At 52.5% G+C, this 16,912-nt stretch overlaps 2 protein-coding genes and 3 non-coding genes across 6 annotated transcripts; all 5 read left to right on the top strand.

Moving 5' to 3' along the window:
• The first annotated feature begins 117 nt into the window (after positions 1-117).
• slc25a39 (solute carrier family 25 member 39) lies at positions 118-7,249 on the top strand. 2 transcript variants are annotated; one of them, XM_047038492.1, is made up of 12 exons: positions 121-496; positions 1,514-1,610; positions 1,787-1,846; positions 2,319-2,369; positions 3,065-3,174; positions 3,311-3,378; positions 3,755-3,879; positions 4,053-4,226; positions 4,560-4,669; positions 5,159-5,240; positions 5,607-5,687; positions 5,823-7,249. In XM_047038492.1, exons 1-12 carry the CDS (start codon positions 464-466, stop codon positions 5,939-5,941), a joined length of 1,110 nt encoding a protein of 369 aa, XP_046894448.1. In that variant the 5' UTR covers positions 121-463; the 3' UTR covers positions 5,942-7,249. The 2 variants fall into 2 exon arrangements, with proteins under 2 accessions (XP_046894449.1, XP_046894448.1); XM_047038493.1 differs by lacking the exon at positions 2,319-2,369 and having other exon boundaries at positions 118-496.
• Positions 7,250-7,607: 358 nt separating this feature from the next.
• Positions 7,608-12,006, top strand: rpl3 (ribosomal protein L3). Its single transcript, XM_047038479.1, has 10 exons — positions 7,608-7,706; positions 8,297-8,489; positions 8,721-8,889; positions 9,407-9,542; positions 9,891-10,077; positions 10,509-10,669; positions 10,847-10,948; positions 11,054-11,149; positions 11,235-11,354; positions 11,900-12,006. The coding sequence occupies exons 1-10, from the start codon at positions 7,704-7,706 to the stop codon at positions 11,942-11,944; spliced, it is 1,212 nt and encodes a 403-aa protein (XP_046894435.1). The 5' UTR covers positions 7,608-7,703; the 3' UTR covers positions 11,945-12,006.
• On the top strand, positions 7,937-8,063 carry LOC124480117. Its single transcript, XR_006957517.1, has one exon. It is a non-coding gene; the product is annotated as a small nucleolar RNA SNORA65 (small nucleolar RNA).
• LOC124480123 lies at positions 10,324-10,417 on the top strand. The gene has a single exon (XR_006957522.1). It is a non-coding gene; the product is annotated as a small nucleolar RNA U83B (small nucleolar RNA).
• LOC124480119 lies at positions 11,622-11,753 on the top strand. The gene has a single exon (XR_006957519.1). It is a non-coding gene; the product is annotated as a small nucleolar RNA SNORA54 (small nucleolar RNA).
• Positions 12,007-16,912: the final 4,906 nt, after the last annotated feature.

The raw sequence follows: 16,912 nt of genomic DNA, 5'->3' as shown, positions 1-16,912 counted from the left end.
CTAGATTTAGTGGCTGTTCACCTTCCCTAGACAAAAAAAAATTAATCTACTGACTTGCGACAAATCTAGCAACGTTCTGAGACTTTTCAGAGAGCGAACAGCGACTTCTGGTGAAATAGTTTCGTCCACGCTGACCGCCAGAGGGTGTTGCAGCTCTGTTGTGTAACGGTGACACGTACGGTCACGGTGTCTGACAGGGGTCGGATAAACGCAGGAGGTGAAGAAAAGAGCATTTTAGTTAAAGCGTGAACCGAGTCTGAAGTCCGTATGATGAATCACACGTTGGAACTTTTTTTGTCAAGACTTGCGTATATTCAGGTTGGCCTGATTAGTGGCCTGGTCGTGGTATTCCTCCAGGTGTGTGCTCGCTAGCTAGCTCAGCTACTAGGTTGCAGGGGGCATGGGAGTTCTGACACCGATTTGTTTTTGCAAGCTAGCAAGCTAGCTATCGAACCGAGACAGTATGAACAACACATCAAGTTTTCGACAAGTCGAGGTGAGTATTAACCATATAACGCTACGAACACGATCTCCACCTATCTACTGTAGTGCAGTATTTTTGAAGCGAGGATTGCTTGTTTGATGTGCGAATACGTCGCTAGTTTTAGGACAGAATGTGTGGCTAGGCACCAATCTAGCTGGGATGACTGCAGATACGGACGTGACTGCCTCAGAACATTTGCTTCACAAGACACAAGAGCTCCCGGATAATGTGACGTGCACACGGTCGCTCTCAGCCACCGTTAGTAGTACAGTACTAGCACTATGCAGACGCAGCACGCACCATAGACTGTTAATGTATCACGGAGGAAAAACAAGCTGCTTAGTAAGAGAGGTATTTTGGCCATCCATAATGCACCAAAATCCACCCCAACTATTTTTGAATTAGTAGGGTTTAGGTATTGAGGGAGTTTGGGAGTCGAGGAAAGGCATGAAGTGTGCACTTTAGGAGAGAAGGGAGAGGCTGGTGCAGGCAGCAGATAAGCTATCTTAGTATGTCAAGCTTGGTGTTATTCACCCCCTCGCAGCCGGTGGTTCGTTCTGTCAGTAGCTTTGTAAAGCCAACTGCTGCAGAAGCAATAGTCCTTTGGGGACATAAATAAATACAATTAATTGAAGCCCCTCTGTTAGACTAGACCCAGGAGCTGGTAGTGTTGTTTTGGGAGTGTGTGGAGGATGAGATGGGTTATCCCCGCAGCTCTCACACCCTACACAGCAGCACAGGAACTCAACACTGACATGGCGACCTCCACCTCCTTACTCTCTAACCCTGCTGTCCCTGGGGGAGACCCTGTTTATCTACACAGCAGACACGAAGGCCTTGCGCTTCGGGAACAGCATCAGTGTCTATGTAAACGGCTGAAAAGTGAAGCCAACAACATATTGTCGTTGAAAGACAGGGATCTGCGAATGTTAACAGTTAAATACCAAATACCAACAGTGCTGATTACAGATGTCTCTCTCTCCCCTCCCCCCCCCCCTCTCTCTCTCCATGTTTGTGTGGTGGTCCTAGCTGGTCAGGATGGGCGAGCGACCTGCCCTCCCAGGGATAACTCCCGTGCAGCAGATGCTGGCGTCTGGTACCGGAGCCCTCCTCACGTCCATCTTTGGTAAGGACCAGGAGAAGCTGCCCCTCGAAAGGCAGCAAATGACGGAACGATCCATCTGTCAGCCTCCGAACCAGGCGTTGACGCATCGATCGCTTCCTGGCAGCGTGTTATGTAACATGACATGCACAGCCCGCTGGTGGGTCATTAGTGCAACTGAATTTGTCCTGTGTTTCTAGTCACCCCGCTGGATGTTGTGAAGATACGACTACAGACCCAGCAAACGCCTTTCTATCGAGGTAAGAGCTGAGCCGGGGTTCATCTGAGCCTGAGAGCTGGGGTTCATCTGAGCCTGAGAGCTGGGGTTCATCTGAACCTGCCTCAGTGCTTCAAACAGTGTTATTACAGCTTCAGAATCAGTCACTTGTGCTGCTCACGTGTCAAAGTGCACTGTCATGCCCTCCCTCCTCCCTCGAGTTACAGCTGCTAGAATCTGTTCTGTTAGTGTCTCGTGGCCTGTAGGTCTCAGATGACCCTGTACCTGACACCTGATTAGTAGATTAGCCCTACTAGCTGAGGGGGGGGGGGGGGGGGGGGGTGGTAGGGGTGGGGGGTATCTGAGGAGGCCAGGTGAGGCCATGCTGTAACTAACAGCTGCCTGCATTGCTACCTGTTTCCAGCATCTTATGCTCTCTGTTTGTGCTCCCCCTCCCTTCTCCTCCCCTCCCCCTGTCTTCCTCTCCGTCTCCCCCACCCCTCCCCTCTCCACAGCTCTAGCCTGCGACTCTGCTCCCTGGAGCGGTGTGCTCCGACCCTCCAAGTGTGAGTACGAGGCCCAGCGCTGCATGTCTGGGCTGGTCCTGGGCTGGTCCTGGTCAGGTCCTGGGCTGGTCCTGGTCCTTGGCTGGTCCTGGTTAGGTCCTGGTGTGGTCTGGCTGATGATGCAGCCTGGCACTGCTCTGCTTCTAAGGTTCCGCCTGGTCAGAGCCTGAGTGGATCAGGTCCCTGCTGCTCCAGAGGCTGCACAGTGAACGCCTGTTAACATGTCTCTGGGCTCTCCTTCCTCACCCCAGTCTGTCCTCCTGCTTCAGCTGGGTTACACGGCAGTACTTACTACAGAGAAATACCTACAGCTACAAAGATCAAATCTTGTGAATGCTTTCCTAACTGTGCATATAACAAGTCCATTGACATTCTGAAGGATTTGAGACTAAAGTTTATTTTCAAACCCAGTTTTTTCTTCTTTTTTTCCTTCTTATAATAGTTCGGTGAAATCCTTGACAGTTTCCAAAAATAGTCCCAAAACAAACAGTTTCTATGTTTACACCCTTGCATCTTGCCCGTCGCTGTCTGCTAGGTCATTGACATCACTCTTCTTCTTAATAGTCCAGCTTGCTTTTTCCAGCGCCACTCAAATCTACGAAAAACCCTTTTCCTTGGAATAGTGATAGATTAGACAAGGTCATCTAGTGTTGCAGTACCAGATGTGTTCTAGTGACCATGGTGTGTGTCTTTAGGGAGGTGTTACCTGTACTGTAACGGGCTGATGGACCACATCTACGTCTGTCAGAATGCCCCCAGCTGCTCCAGCTGGTACAGAACACCAACCCACTTCACGGGCACACTGGTAGGACCTGGAATATCTACATGTTCTCTCTCACCCCTCTGCTTCTCTATCTGTATGTTCTCTCCCTTCCCCGGTGTTGTGTGGACTGACTCTCTCTCTCTCTCCCCTGTGTTGTGTGGATTGACTCTCTCTCCAGGATGCGTTTGTGAAGATCACTCGTCACGAGGGGCTCAGGTCGTTATGGAGCGGGCTGCCTCCCACGCTGTGAGTCACGTCTCAGATCAGATCCCCGGGCACCAATCTGGCCCGGGCCCTCTGCTGCATCTCTCTCTTTCTCTCTCTTTCTCCCCCCTCCATTGACGCTGCCCTGGCTTCCTCTCGCTTAATCTCTCTGTCTCTCTCTCTCGCTGTCTCTCTCTCGCTGTCTCTCTCTCTCTCTCTCGCTGTCTCTCTCTCGCTGTCTCTCTCTTCCTCTTCTGCCTTTCCTGTCTTCCTTGAAACGTCTTATCCAATAAAGCTTGATGAAACCCCCAAAATATACATCTTAAAATCATATATAGGCAAACGAAACATCATCACAATATCACATAAAATGATATGCCCAACACATCTTGCTTTACGTGTGTGTGTGTGTGTGTAGGATAATGGCGGTGCCTGCCACGGTCATCTACTTCACCTGCTACGACCAACTCAGGGACTTCCTGCGCTACGGGCTTGGTTTCCAAGGCAACCACATCCCCCTGGTGGCTGGCGGTCTGGCCAGATGTGAGTGTGACGGCGACTGTTGTCATAGTGATATGAAAGACGAGGGTTTGCTCGGGATGAAACACACACACACAGAGCTCAGCCACGCCAGGACACACACACGATGTGTGACATAACCACTTCCTGTTCCTGAGGCTCTCTTCCTGTTTGTCTCCCTCTCCTTCCTGTCACAGTGGGGGCGGTGAGCGTGATCAGCCCCCTGGAGCTGCTGCGGACCAAGATGCAGTCCCAGCGGCTGTCCTATGGGGAGCTGGGGGCCTGCGTCCGCTCAGCCGTGGCCCAGGACGGCTGGATGTCACTGTGGAGGGGCTGGGGGCCCACCGTGCTGCGAGACGTGCCCTTCTCAGGTGAGGGGGTACCCAGGGGGGTTAGTTCCTCAGGTGAGGGGCTCCTCAGGGGGTTAGCTCTTTAGGTGAGGGGCTCCTCAGGGGGTTAGCTCCTCAGGTGAGGGGCTCCTCAGGTGAGGGGCTCCTCAGGTGAGGGGGTCCTCAGGTGAGGGGCTCCTCAGGGGGTTAGCTCCTCAGGTGAGGTTGTCAGGAAGGTGAGGTTCTCAATCTGAGGTAGGTCCGGCAGTCAGTCGAAGTTAGTCTGGCGGTCCTGTCACTATCCTCACATTCTGCTCATCATGAAATGTGACTAACAACGTGTCTGTGTGTGTGTCTGTGTGTGTGTGTGTGCAGCGCTGTACTGGTTCAACTATGAGCTGGTGAAGGCCCGGCTGTGTGAGGAACAGCAGGAGCAGCAGGCCTCCTTCTCCACCTGCTTCACGGCCGGGGCCGTCTCCGGGGCGGTGAGTACCTCAGCCAGCTGGAGCCCAGGGCAGGGAGCGCCCAGTGGCCTCTTCATGGCACTCAGCCGGAGCCCGTGGAGGGAGCGCTCAGCGGCCTCTTCATGGCACTCAGCCGGAGCCCGTGGAGGCTTGGACATAGTGTGATGATAGTCTGATGTTCATGTGCATCTCTGAGACGTTAGTGTCTTGTTTGTGGTGAAGCCAGTGTGACTGACAGGCTCCTCCCTCCAGGGCCTCTCTCAGGTTGATCAGGAAACTCTTCACTTGGAATGTGGATTGGAAAACAAGGAAGTTGTAACAGTGAATGTTCTGTTGTCCAGCCGGGGGGGGGGGGGGGGGGGACCAGGCTTGTTCCATTCAGCGAGTTGACTGGATAAGCCAGGCTTGACTCAGGCTTGAGTTACTTTCTAAACTGGCTTTATGGTACGGGCCTCTGGTTTGTTGTTGATTCATGAAACCGTGCGATCCCACTGTGTTTCATCTGTTCAGGTGGCGGCCATCTTGACTCTGCCGTTTGATGTGGTGAAGACACGGAGGCAGATCCAGCTGGGAGAGATGGAGACACGAGGAGGTGTGTGTGTGTTGCTCTGTCAGGCCTGGTAGCTCCAGTCCGATAGAGAGGTGGTCTTCAACCCTGGTCCTCAGGGCCCCACTGTCCTGCATGTTCCAGATGTTTCCCTCCTCAAACACACCTGATTCATATGAATGGTCGTTATGAAGCTCAACAGAAGCCTGGTAACAGGTGTGTTGGAGCAGGGAAACGTGCAGGAAACATGCAGGACGGTGGGCCCTGAGGGCCCTGAGGACCAGGGTTGAAGACCACCTCTCTATGGGACACAAACACAAACATTGTCAAAGTTCTGAGTCGCTCTTTGCGTGGCTGTGATGACTCTTCGACTGCCCTGACACTAGCTTGACCCTCCCCCCTCTCTCTTAGTTCCCGTGAAGAAAGCCACATCCACATGGTACATGATGAGGAGCATCTGGGTGGAGTCAGGATACAGGGGCCTGTTTGCAGGTAAGCCCAGCAGGACCCTAACTCAAGGAATGTTGGGGACAGTACAGTCCTTCGAAATCCCCCTTCCCACACACACACACACATTTGGAAACAACCCTCCGCCGTTGTGTGACCGCTGGCTGCTGTTGTCTCCAGGGTTCCTGCCCCGGGTCATCAAGGTGGCTCCCGCCTGCGCCGTCATGATCAGCAGCTACGAGTACGGCAAGACCTTCTTCCAGAAGCTGAACATGCAGCGAGCACAGACTGTCTGCTGAGGCCTGGACACGCGCGAGCACACACCCTACAAACTGGCTTTCTCAACACAGGGCGACAGACACACACACACACACAACCACCTCCTTTCTCAAACCCTGGTCCTCAGGGTCCCCTTGCCATTGTTCTAGATGTTTCCCTGCTCCAACACACTTGAATCTAATGAATGGGTTGTTATGAAGCTCGACAGATGCCTGGGAAAGATGTGAATATATGAGTGCATGAAATCCAGCCTCTTACTTCACCCCCTCCTCCTGGCCTGAGTTCAGCAGATTGGCCAAGGGAGGGATAATATTTTTGACTACTGCTGTGAGTTTGCTCTCTCAAACTGTCCTATGTCACACTTTGACACTAAGATTGAATGTGTTGAATGAAGGTGGGAATTTAAACTGTGAATCTTTTTTCCCAGGGAGTCGTGAGATGAGGTGAGCGTCACAGTCGGGAGTGGGGGGGGGGGGGGGGGCTTTTCTCTGGGAAGTTTGCTGTAACAGCAAGATCATCTAATGTGATGCCTTATAGCCAGGATGGCACATAAGCACATTGTCACAGAAAACAGTCCGTTTTAAATGTCAGTGTTAGACTACATGGCAGTACTGGACTACATGGCAGTACTGGACTACATGGCAGTACTGGACTACATGGCAGTACTGGACTACATGGCAGTACTGGACTACATGGCAGTACATGGCATGTCAGCATTTCAGCATGTACATAGCATCTCAGTCAAGCCAACAGCACAAAGTGCGTCACCCTGCCTACATACGCCCTCTGCTGTTCAGATTTCACAGTGCACTTGATGCAGGACCGCATGGCATGGTCATGTTAGCCGCCTGACCTAGATGATGTAACCACATGAACTGGTCAATAATCCTCTCAATAAAGAATATCTGCAAGTCTATATACCAGATCCACAGTACAGCTGGAATAGAATAATTCATTTAAATCTCTGATGCGAAATCTCTGGAATGTTAGCGCCAGGGTAAGGTTTCCTACTGTTAAACACACCAGATCTTTTTTTAACATTTTGGTTTAAAAACGTGGCCATGTTTTGAGAGCTCAGTTATTCAGGTTTTTTATGTCTAGTTTATGATAGATTGTATACCTGAGTTCATGAGACATAGAGGGGGAAAGAAAAACTAGGCTTCTAACTTGAAGAATTATACAATTCTGTCTTGAAATAGTTTGATTTATAATACATTTGCCTGGTCAGATGATGATACTGGGATTATTGCCTTTTTATGTTTGTGTTCCCCGTTTTCCTTATAAACCTGAATTGTACTTATGTAATAAAAACGATTTGATATGCAATGTCCTGTTCAATTGTCTTTTCAATTATACTGATTATTTATTATATATACACACAAGTGTGCTTTAATTATTTATTAACAATTAATATTACCATAAGTGTGCTGGACTGGGTGTGTATATATATATTACCATAGAAACTGCTCTCGTAATATAAACATGTTCATAACTACCACGAAAGTTGGGTTGGGTATATAGGCCCTGTTTCCCAAACATGGGTTAAGCCTAGTCATAGCCTAAACACGTTTTCAATGGAGAACTACTTTGACTTGTTCTCTACTTTTTAGCGCTAGGCTCAGTTTATGTCAGAGAAACTGGGCCGGAGAGTTTAGAGACAGTGACATCCGGTTGCCAAGATATTTACCGGACACGAGATACATAATCGCGCGAGGGTTCATCTTTGTATAAAAACCACGCGTCTCCATTCCTTAGGTCTCTTTCAATCGGATCGGAGACAAAATGGTGAGTCTGTGCTGATGGTGTTAGGGGTACTCATCCAACTGAAATCTGATCCATCTTACAGCTATATATCTCGTATTGAGCAAACTAGTAATTGTGTAGACATGCATTACATTAATATAGTTGCATTTTTGGTGTCTCGCCTTGTAAAATGTTGAACATTACTCAAACTAGTAGCATGGGTCAAAATGGCTGCGGCATCGTAGCGGTAATGGAAGTTTATCTACCAGCCTCCCGCCACTATTCTCGTCTTTTTCGTGACTGAGTATAATCCAGTGGAGGCTAAGAGAGACCCAGCTCTAGGAAGCAGGGCTGCCCCAAAACAATGGGCGACTCTGCGCCGAAAGGTCTGGAACAAATACTACAAACTAGACCTGGCCCGCTGACCTACCGGTCAATACGGAGATTTCTTTTTTACTTTAAATAACTACAAATATTTCACAGCACCTTATAGACCTGAATATAATTACAGGTCGAACAAAATAACGTTCTCGCACTGCTTATGAGTTGTCTTAATTCATTGATATTGGCAAGTCATGCTTAACGGCTAGCTCGTAGACTGACCATGTGTGTAACTCGTCCTCCCCCTCCAGTCTCACCGCAAGTTTTCTGCCCCGCGACACGGATCCTTGGGCTTCCTTCCCCGCAAGAGGAGCCGACGCCACCGGGGTAAGGTCAAGAGCTTCCCCAAGGATGACCCCACCAAGCCCGTCCACCTGACCGCGTTCCTCGGGTACAAGGCGGGCATGACGCACATCGTGCGCGAGGTCGACCGACCTGGCTCAAGTGAGTTCACTTTTTAATGTTTTTATTTGCACGTCAATTCATAAGTTTCTCTGCCAGTGATGATCCCCTCGACGGGCGGACATAGTGGGCTTTAAACCCGTGCTGAATGTCGAGTACTGAGCGCAGTTATAATTTATTGGGTGAGGTTAGCGAGTTCTAGTGTAAATTTGAACCCTGGTTAGATGTCAGGCAGTAACTTGCTGAAACTAAATACTTAAACTATTTAAACAGAGGTCAACAAGAAGGAAGTTGTGGAGGCCGTGACCATCGTGGAGACCCCTCCCATGATCGTGGTGGGTGTCGTGGGCTACGTTGAGACCCCTCGCGGCCTGCGCTCCTTCAAGACCATCTTTGCCGAGCACGTTAGCGACGAGTGCAAGCGTCGCTTCTACAGGAACTGGTGAGTCGCGCACCAGGGCGGTTTAAACGCCTGTTCGCTACCCAACCATGTCCAACTAACATGCTGTTGGGCTTGGAAAGTTTGGGGAAAATTAAACTTGTATTACACTGCCCCAACAAATGCCATGAGGCTCAAAACCAACCCAACAGCTATTGGCGTGTGTTTGGGCAGTGTAATCCAGCCTTAGCTGTAGATGCTGTGTTGGAGCGTCCATGTTAGTGCCCAGTGAAACCTGTATGTTCCTGAGCGTGTCTGACCTGTCGGTGCCCCCTGGTGGCAGCTCCTCTCAGGTGCAGCGCGCCCTGACGAGCTCTGGGCTCCTCTGGCCGGTGGAAAGAGCTTCTTAGAAGCCGTGCCATGAGCCCAAACCCTGTGCTGTCGATGCCCCCCTGCCCCCCTGGGGGGGGCGAGGGCGACCAGCCAGGCGTAGGCCTCTTCCTCTGGCCTAATGGGTCATGAAGACCTGCGCCAACTCCCCCCCGTGTGCCTCCTGTGTCGCTACGCTGCCCCCTCCCAGGTATAAGTCCAAGAAGAAGGCCTTCACCAAGTACTGCAAGAAGTGGCAAGATGACGAGGGCAAGAAGCAGCTGGAGAAGGACTTTGCCTCCATGAAGAAGTACTGCCAGGTGGTCCGCATCTTGGCCCACACACAGGTGGGTGTGAGAGCCTCCTGGTGGGCATGCGGAGGTGTTGTCTCAAGTTGGCAGTCAATGTAGAGGTGTTATTAGTGGACAACGTTGATTAAACATTTAAACAAACGTAGCAACAGGTGGCTTATCCCCGCACGTCTGGGGTTTGTAAGACACATGGCTAATAAACCCAGCTAGCTGCTGTTAACTTCCGCCTTGGTCAACAGACATGCTTATAAAACGCAGTTCTAATGCCACTGAAGGACGGGTTATAAAATGTACTTGGTAAATGTTTCCAGGATGGATCAAGTGTTTTGGGAATGATTAGGCCAGTAGCTCCATGCTAACAGCCCCCTGTCCCCCCCCCTCCAGATGCGCCTGCTGCCTCTGAGGCAGAAGAAGTCCCACCTGATGGAGGTGCAGCTGAACGGAGGCACCATCGCTGACAAGGTGGACTGGGCCCGTGAGAAGCTGGAGCAGGCTGTGCCCATCGCCAACGTCTTCACTCAGGACGAGATGATTGACGTCATCGGGGTCACCAAGGGTCACGGCTACAAGGGTGAGTCACCAGGATGAAGTCGGGGGGGCTCTCACGTGACTAGTTGGCAGTGTTTCCCATCCCTGGTCCTCAGGGAAGCCTTGCATGTTCTAGATGTTTCCCTCTTTCAACACATCTGATCCTAATGACTCATCAAGCTCAGCAGAAGCCTGGTAATAACTTGGGTGTATTGGAGCAGGAAAGATCTAGAACATGTTGGGAACCTCTGGCTGTGTCCCGGTGGAGGCCACAGGTAGCGTGTTGGTACAGTGTCGACGATGAGACCACGGAACACAGCGTCAGGCATGACGCCTGACACGCATGAAGAAACACTCCATGCTGCCTTCCTTCTGAGACACTCTGTAACAGACCACACCTCAGCCCTCGCTCCAGAGAGCTGGTGTGTTTGTGTGAGAGCTGCTGGTGACCTGGTCCTTCTGTCCCCCCCACAGGTGTCACCAGCCGCTGGCACACCAAGAAGCTGCCCAGGAAGACCCATCGTGGGCTGAGGAAGGTGGCCTGTATCGGAGCGTGGCATCCTGCCCGTGTGGCCTTCTCTGTGGCCCGTGCTGGTCAGAAGGGCTACCACCACCGGACTGAGATCAACAAGAAGGTACGGGCCTCATCTGGGAGGAAATGAGTCATGGCAGCCACAAGAGCGCTCGTTTTGATGTGTACAAGCTGTACCCACACCTATCCCTACGGTGGACTGAGGGGTCTGACTGAGGGGAAGGTGTGTTGTGTTGCGGTGTGTGTTGGTCACGGTCCTCACTGGTACTTCCTATTCCAGATCTACAAGATCGGCCAGGGCTTCCACACCAAGGATGGCAAACTGGTGAAGAACAACGCTTCAACAGAGTACGACCTGTCCAACAAGAGCATCAACCCCCTGGTGAGTTCTGCTGCACCACACATGGCCTGTGGCCTCGTCTTGTTAGTCTCGTCTGGCTTGTGGCCTGACTTGTTTCCTGGCCTAACCTTGCTGTTCTGTTTCTAGGGAGGGTTTGTCCACTACGGAGAGGTGACCAATGACTTTGTCATGCTGAAGGGCTGTGTGATTGGGACCAAGAAGAGGGTGCTGACCCTGCGCAAGGTAAGACCGGCCCTCGTGACACACCCCGCTCCCTCCCCTGTGGAGACCTGGCCTGTGGTCTAACGACAGCTTGTTTCCCCGTCAGTCTCTGCTGGTGCAGTCGAGCCGGAGAGCCCTGGAGAAGATTGACCTGAAGTTCATCGACACCACATCCAAGTTCGGCCACGGCCGCTTCCAGACCATTGAGGAGAAGAAGGCGTTCATGGTGAGGTTCCTCATGGAGCTCATGCGTGTGGAGCGCTTCAGCCCTGGTCCTCAGAACCCACTATCCTGCATGCTCAACATGGTTTCCTGCTCCAGGACACCTGATTGTAATGAAGGGGTCATTACCAGGCTTCTGCTGAGCTTGACAATCAGGTGTTGGAGCAGGGCAACATCTAAAACATGCATGCTAGGGGGTCCCTGAGGACTAGAGTTGAGAACCACTTATTTAGTATCAAGTGTGCTGTACCATGTGACTTTCCACGCCTCCCTGCACTGTTCGTAACCTGGTTCACTCTCAGTATGAATTGTGGGTTCCATTCCAGTGCTAAATAAATCCACCCAGTGAGGCAGGGGAGTTGTCTGGTTGTGCTGTCTCCCTGTTCACTCTCTGGGTACACTGCCGTTAGCCACGTCTGTTAGCGCCCTGGCTGCAGAGCTGCCTGTGTCGGCATCGTGTTAGCATCAGCGGCATGGCTGCAGAGCTGCCTGTGTCGGCATCGTGTTAGCATCAGCGGCATGGCTGACCACCTCTCTCTCTCTCTACAGGGACCACTCAAAAAGGATCGCATCTCCAAGGAAGAGACCGCCTGAGATCTCGTTGGGACCTGTCTGTTTATGCAGGACGGCAGATTTCAATAAAAGACCAAATCAAAGTCGCTAGTCTGTCTCTTTAATCCAGAAGGTTATCATGACACGGTGTTCTTGTGACCATGTGGTTGACAAAGTACAGGGATTCTAACCATGACTGTCAGGCGACATGTTAGGGCTCCAGTATGGGGTACTGGTCAATGAGGGCCTTATCTGTCTTGTCAGAGGGGCCAAGTAGCTGTGGTCTGGTTAGGGAGGGCCTTGTAGCTGTGCTTGTCAGCATGTTGGAAAGCTGCAAATGACAGCTTGGTCAATAATTAATCCAGCAGGTGAGCTTGAGTTTGCTTCAGTGACATGGTTGCATGAGCAGGTGGGTGATAAAGCTGAACATGCCTCATGTAAGGCTGCAGTGCTGTGCAGTTAACCAGCTGTTAGACCAGTGTGGTCCTGAACTAGTAACCTTACCTTGTACCCAGGAGAAACTAGGCATGAGTACTGGTCAACACATCTGGCTTTCCACAGACGGCATCCCCAGAACCAGGAATGTAGACCGTGTATTTACATGTTAAATCTGTCAAATGGGCAGTGTAGTGTACTGAATTGGCACATTTTAGAAGGGTGTTTAGAGGCTGGTGTTAAAGGAGAAACGCGCCATGTCTAAGTGGCTGCATGTCCTTCGTCTCACGCTTTTCTTCAGCTGACTCTAGAACTTTCTAAGCTACTGTTCAGTAATTAAGCTTCACCATTCTCTGACTCATCACTGCAAAAACTGCTTTCAGCAGGTAACGATCAGGACCCCAAGGAGCCTTGGGCCATGGAGCTGTCCCACACAATGCCTGTCACATTTCTGCATAATATTCTGCGCTCGATGCAAAAATGAGGATTTTAACAAGTTTTCAAGGTCTCTTCAACCTGAAGTCTCTCAAGCCTCTTGTCTTTGTTCCAGGGTTTCTGAGTTCCTCAACTTCCAGCAACTAATTTTTCTGTAATCAACATCCAACTAATGAAAAATACCAAGTAATATTTTTTCACCTTTATAAATTGATACAGCAACATCCCCTACAAACAGGGTTCATACAGGCTGTCTCTCTGGAAGAGAGGCAGAGCTGGGCTGTCTCTCTGGGAGAGAGGGTGGAAGAGAGGCAGAGCTGGGCTGTCTCTCTGGGAGAGAGGGTGGAAGAGAGGCAGAGCTGGGCTGTCTCTCTCTGGGAGAGAGGGTGGAAGAGAGGCAGAGCTGGGCTGTCTCTCTGGGAGAGAGGGTGGAAGAGAGGCAGAGCTGGGCTGTCTCTCTGGGAGAGAGGGTGGAAGAGAGGCAGAGCTGGGCTGTCTCTCTGGGAGAGAGGGTGGAAGAGAGGCAGAGCTGGGCTGTCTCTCTGGGAGAGAGGGTGGAAGAGAGGCAGAGCTGGGCTGTCTCTCTGGGAGAGAGGGTGGAAGAGAGGCAGAGCTGGGCTGTCTCTCTGTGAGAGAGGGTGGAAGAGAGGCAGAGCTGGGCTGTCTCTCTGGGAGAGAGGGTGGAAGGGAGGCAGATCTGGCCTGTGTCTCTGTGTCTGGAGGGGCAGTCATGGAGATGGTCCTGCTGTTATGTAACAGGGGCAGTGACCCTCACTGCAGAGAAGAGAGAGTCAGCCTCTCTCTACCTCAACCACAGCGCTCTTTCCATAAGCCCCCCACCCCCCTGTCAGTGCTGCTGGAACATGACCCTGTGGATTTGATGACCGTCCGAAAAGGCCGTTATCTTGCTCCTGTTCCCAGGCAGGTGAAGTGGGGGTGACACGGGTTCTCTAAGAAGCTGTCGGCATGCTGCAGTGCACCTCAGTGTGCATGCTAATAAGGCCCAGTCCCTGACCAGAACACACACCCCCTTTCTCCCTGTGGTGGTGCTGTTCCTCTGGCTAGCACACACTTCTCCCAGACAGACATGTAGAGTGCGTTAGTCCTAAATGTCCAGTACTCTTCTCAAAGCCAGTATGGTGAATGACAGAGTGTGTGTGTGTGGTTATGAACCCACACCTGTATGTCCCCCAGCAGAGCCGCTGTTCTAGTGAGAGAAAACAAGGTGCATGCTGGGACAGCAGACATCCTGGCCAAGCTTGTGTGTCTTGGCAGATTGCCAGACCTCGATGTTATCCTGCAGAGAGAGGGAACTGACCGTGGGGTCGTAGCTGGGAGTCGAACCGGGGTTAGGGTTAGGGAGCCTGGCCCTCACCCCCCCACCCACATAGAGAAGGGGAACCTGCCCCTCACCCCCCCACCCACATAGAGAAGGGGAACCTGCCAGACACAAGCTTTCGGTACATTGGAGGGACTGCTTCTAATAATCAAGCAGTACAATATTGAGATGATATATACTGAATCACACTTCATCCAATAACATCCACCGGAGAGGACATGGGTCCTGACTGCCTCGTCTGCTAGAGGACTGCAGAGGCAGGAGAGAGAGGCAGGAGAGAGGAGAGGCACAAGAAAGATTAAAGGCAGGAGAGAGAAATGAGAGGAGAGAGGCAGGATAGAGAGAGGAGATGCAGGAGAGAGAGAAGAGAGAGAGGCAGGAGAGAGAGAGAATAGATTCAGCAGAGAGGCAGGAGAGAGGCAGGAGAGGAAGGCAGAGTGAGAGGCAGGAGAGAGAGAGGCAGGAGAGCCCCTGTACGTAGAGCTTGTTTGGAGACTTCATCCAGCTCTTTACTGCAGCACCCCTGCACTGTGGCATCAGTATTCCAACCCTGTTCCCATGGACACCACGTTCCCTGGGCTGGCAAACCCGGCCTTCCTGCAGCACTCTTAACTGCCACCAGAGGGCAGAAGGACTCGTGCTCTCCTCCCCAGCCCGGCCCTCCTCTCCCTGAGCCCTGTCTGCTGTCTAGCAGTTGGACTCATCTTTTTGAGGAGGCCAAACGTTTTTTTTTTTTTTTTTTTTTTTCTTTTTTTCTCCCCATATTGCTTGTTACAACTTGTTCAAGCGGTATTGTGACAGTTCTCTCATCTTTCCTGACTCACCCCTACATGGTGGTTGTTAGTTGCGTTTCCAGTAACAAAGCATCAAATATTATACTGGTTTCTACTCTCAGAGAACAGATTCTGGCGTTTTGTCGTCGTGGCGTCAGGGGAGAGAAGCCTGGGTAGCTCTGTAGTCAAGCAACTCTCCATGACCCAGAAATAACCCAGGGTTAGCACAGTCAGCAACTGCTCTCTGGTCAGCACAAACAGGAGGCCACATCTCTCTCTCCCTCTCTCTCGTTCTCTCTCTCTCACACACACACACACACACACACACACACACAAACAACATACATTTCAAGCATTGGCGCTAACCTGTTAGAGCAGCTCTACAACATCGCTCCTTCCCTGCCCAGGTTTCTTTGACTCCTCCTCTTCTCCTCCAGCCTCTCTTCCTCCATCCTCTCCTCCTCCAGCCTCTCTTCCTCCATCCTCTCCTCCTCCAGCCTCTCTTCCTCCATCCTCCTCCATCCCCTCCTCCATCCTCTCCTCCTCCAGCCTCTCCTCCAGGACTGGGCTCAGTGTCCTCTCCCACCCATCTGGCTGTGTTTGGGGATGGGAGTGAGGACTTCAGGGCCCCAGTCCCAGAGCTTCAGGAAGTCACACGTGAGGGACTGCTGCTTTGATGTGGGGTTTCTAACCTGGGAGACCGCCGTACACACCGGGATAACTTCAGAGGTTGTGCTCCTGGTGTTACGAGCCAGAAGGGGACAGTCTGTTCCTCTGGTCTCGTCTCTTCAGCCTCCCTCCCTCCCCCCCCCCTCCCTCCCCGCCTCCCTCCCTGCCTCCCTCCCTGCCTCCCTCCCCCCCCCCCTCCCCCCCCTCCCCCCTCCCCCCTCCCCCCCTCCCTCCCTCCCCCCTCGGGTGCTGTGATCACACAGCCCTGCAGACACACCAGGCACTTTGATCACAACACCAGGAGAGAGAGAAAAAGGGAATGAGAGAGAGAGAGGGAGAGGCAGAGAGGGAGAGGGAGAGGGAGAGAGGGAGAGGGAGAGGGAGAGGGAGAGGGAGAGGGAGAGGCAGAGGCAGAGGCAGAGGGAGAGGGAGAGGCAGAGGGAGAGGGAGAGGGAGAGGGAGAGGGAGAGGGAGAGGGAGAGGGAGAGGGAGAGGGAGAGGGAGAGACACACACACACACACACACTGAGGGACATCCAGTAAGAAGATCATTCCTGTGCACACTGAACACACAAACATACACAACACACACACACAAATCTTCTTCTCAATTCCTCCTCATGCTCCAGAAATGACACCCTGCACCCTGTATCTAAGCAACCAAGCATGGAACGTCAGCCTATGAGTGGCGTGTGGAGCTGGAACTGCAAGTCAGTGCTTCATGAATGGAGCTACTGTTAGCATTAGATTCAGCATCAGCTTTAGCGTTAGAGTTAGCGTCGGCATTAGCATTAGCATTAGCGCCGATCACATTCCAGTGCTCACAGTGACATCACCACGGAATGTTCAACTCGGTCAGACTGCCAGGAACTGTTCTTCAAGGGCATGACTGCCCACCCCAGCCCCCTGGCCCCAGCCCCCTGGCCCCAGCCCCCCTGGCCCCAGCCCCCTGGCCCAGCCCCCTGACTCCAGCTCCCTGACTCCAGCCCCCTGGCCCAGCCCCCTGGCCCCAGCCCCCTGGCCCCAGCCCCCTGGCCCAGCCCCCTGACTCCAGCTCCCTGACTCCAGCCCCCTGACTCCAGCTCCCTGACTCCAGCCCCCTGGCCCAGCCCCCTGACTCCAGCTCCCTGACTCCAGCCCCCTGGGCCCAGCCCCCTGGCCCCAGCCCCCTGGCCCCAGCCCCCTGGCCCCAGCCCCCTGACTCCAGCCCCCTGGGCCCAGCCCCCCTGGCCCCAGCCCCCTGGCCCCAGCCCCCTGACCCCAGCCCCCTTACTCCAGCCCCCTGCTGAGACACAGGGTGAGAGGGAGGACTGTAGGAGCCAAAGAGAGCCTTCTCCTAACGAGCTCATTAAGAATAAG

The sequence above is a fragment of the Hypomesus transpacificus genome, chromosome 17, assembly GCF_021917145.1.
Source record: "Hypomesus transpacificus isolate Combined female chromosome 17, fHypTra1, whole genome shotgun sequence".
Classification (NCBI taxonomy): domain Eukaryota; kingdom Metazoa; phylum Chordata; class Actinopteri; order Osmeriformes; family Osmeridae; genus Hypomesus; species Hypomesus transpacificus.
The sequence above is the reverse complement of the archived record's forward strand: the minus strand, read 5'-3'. Positions and strand labels throughout refer to the sequence as shown.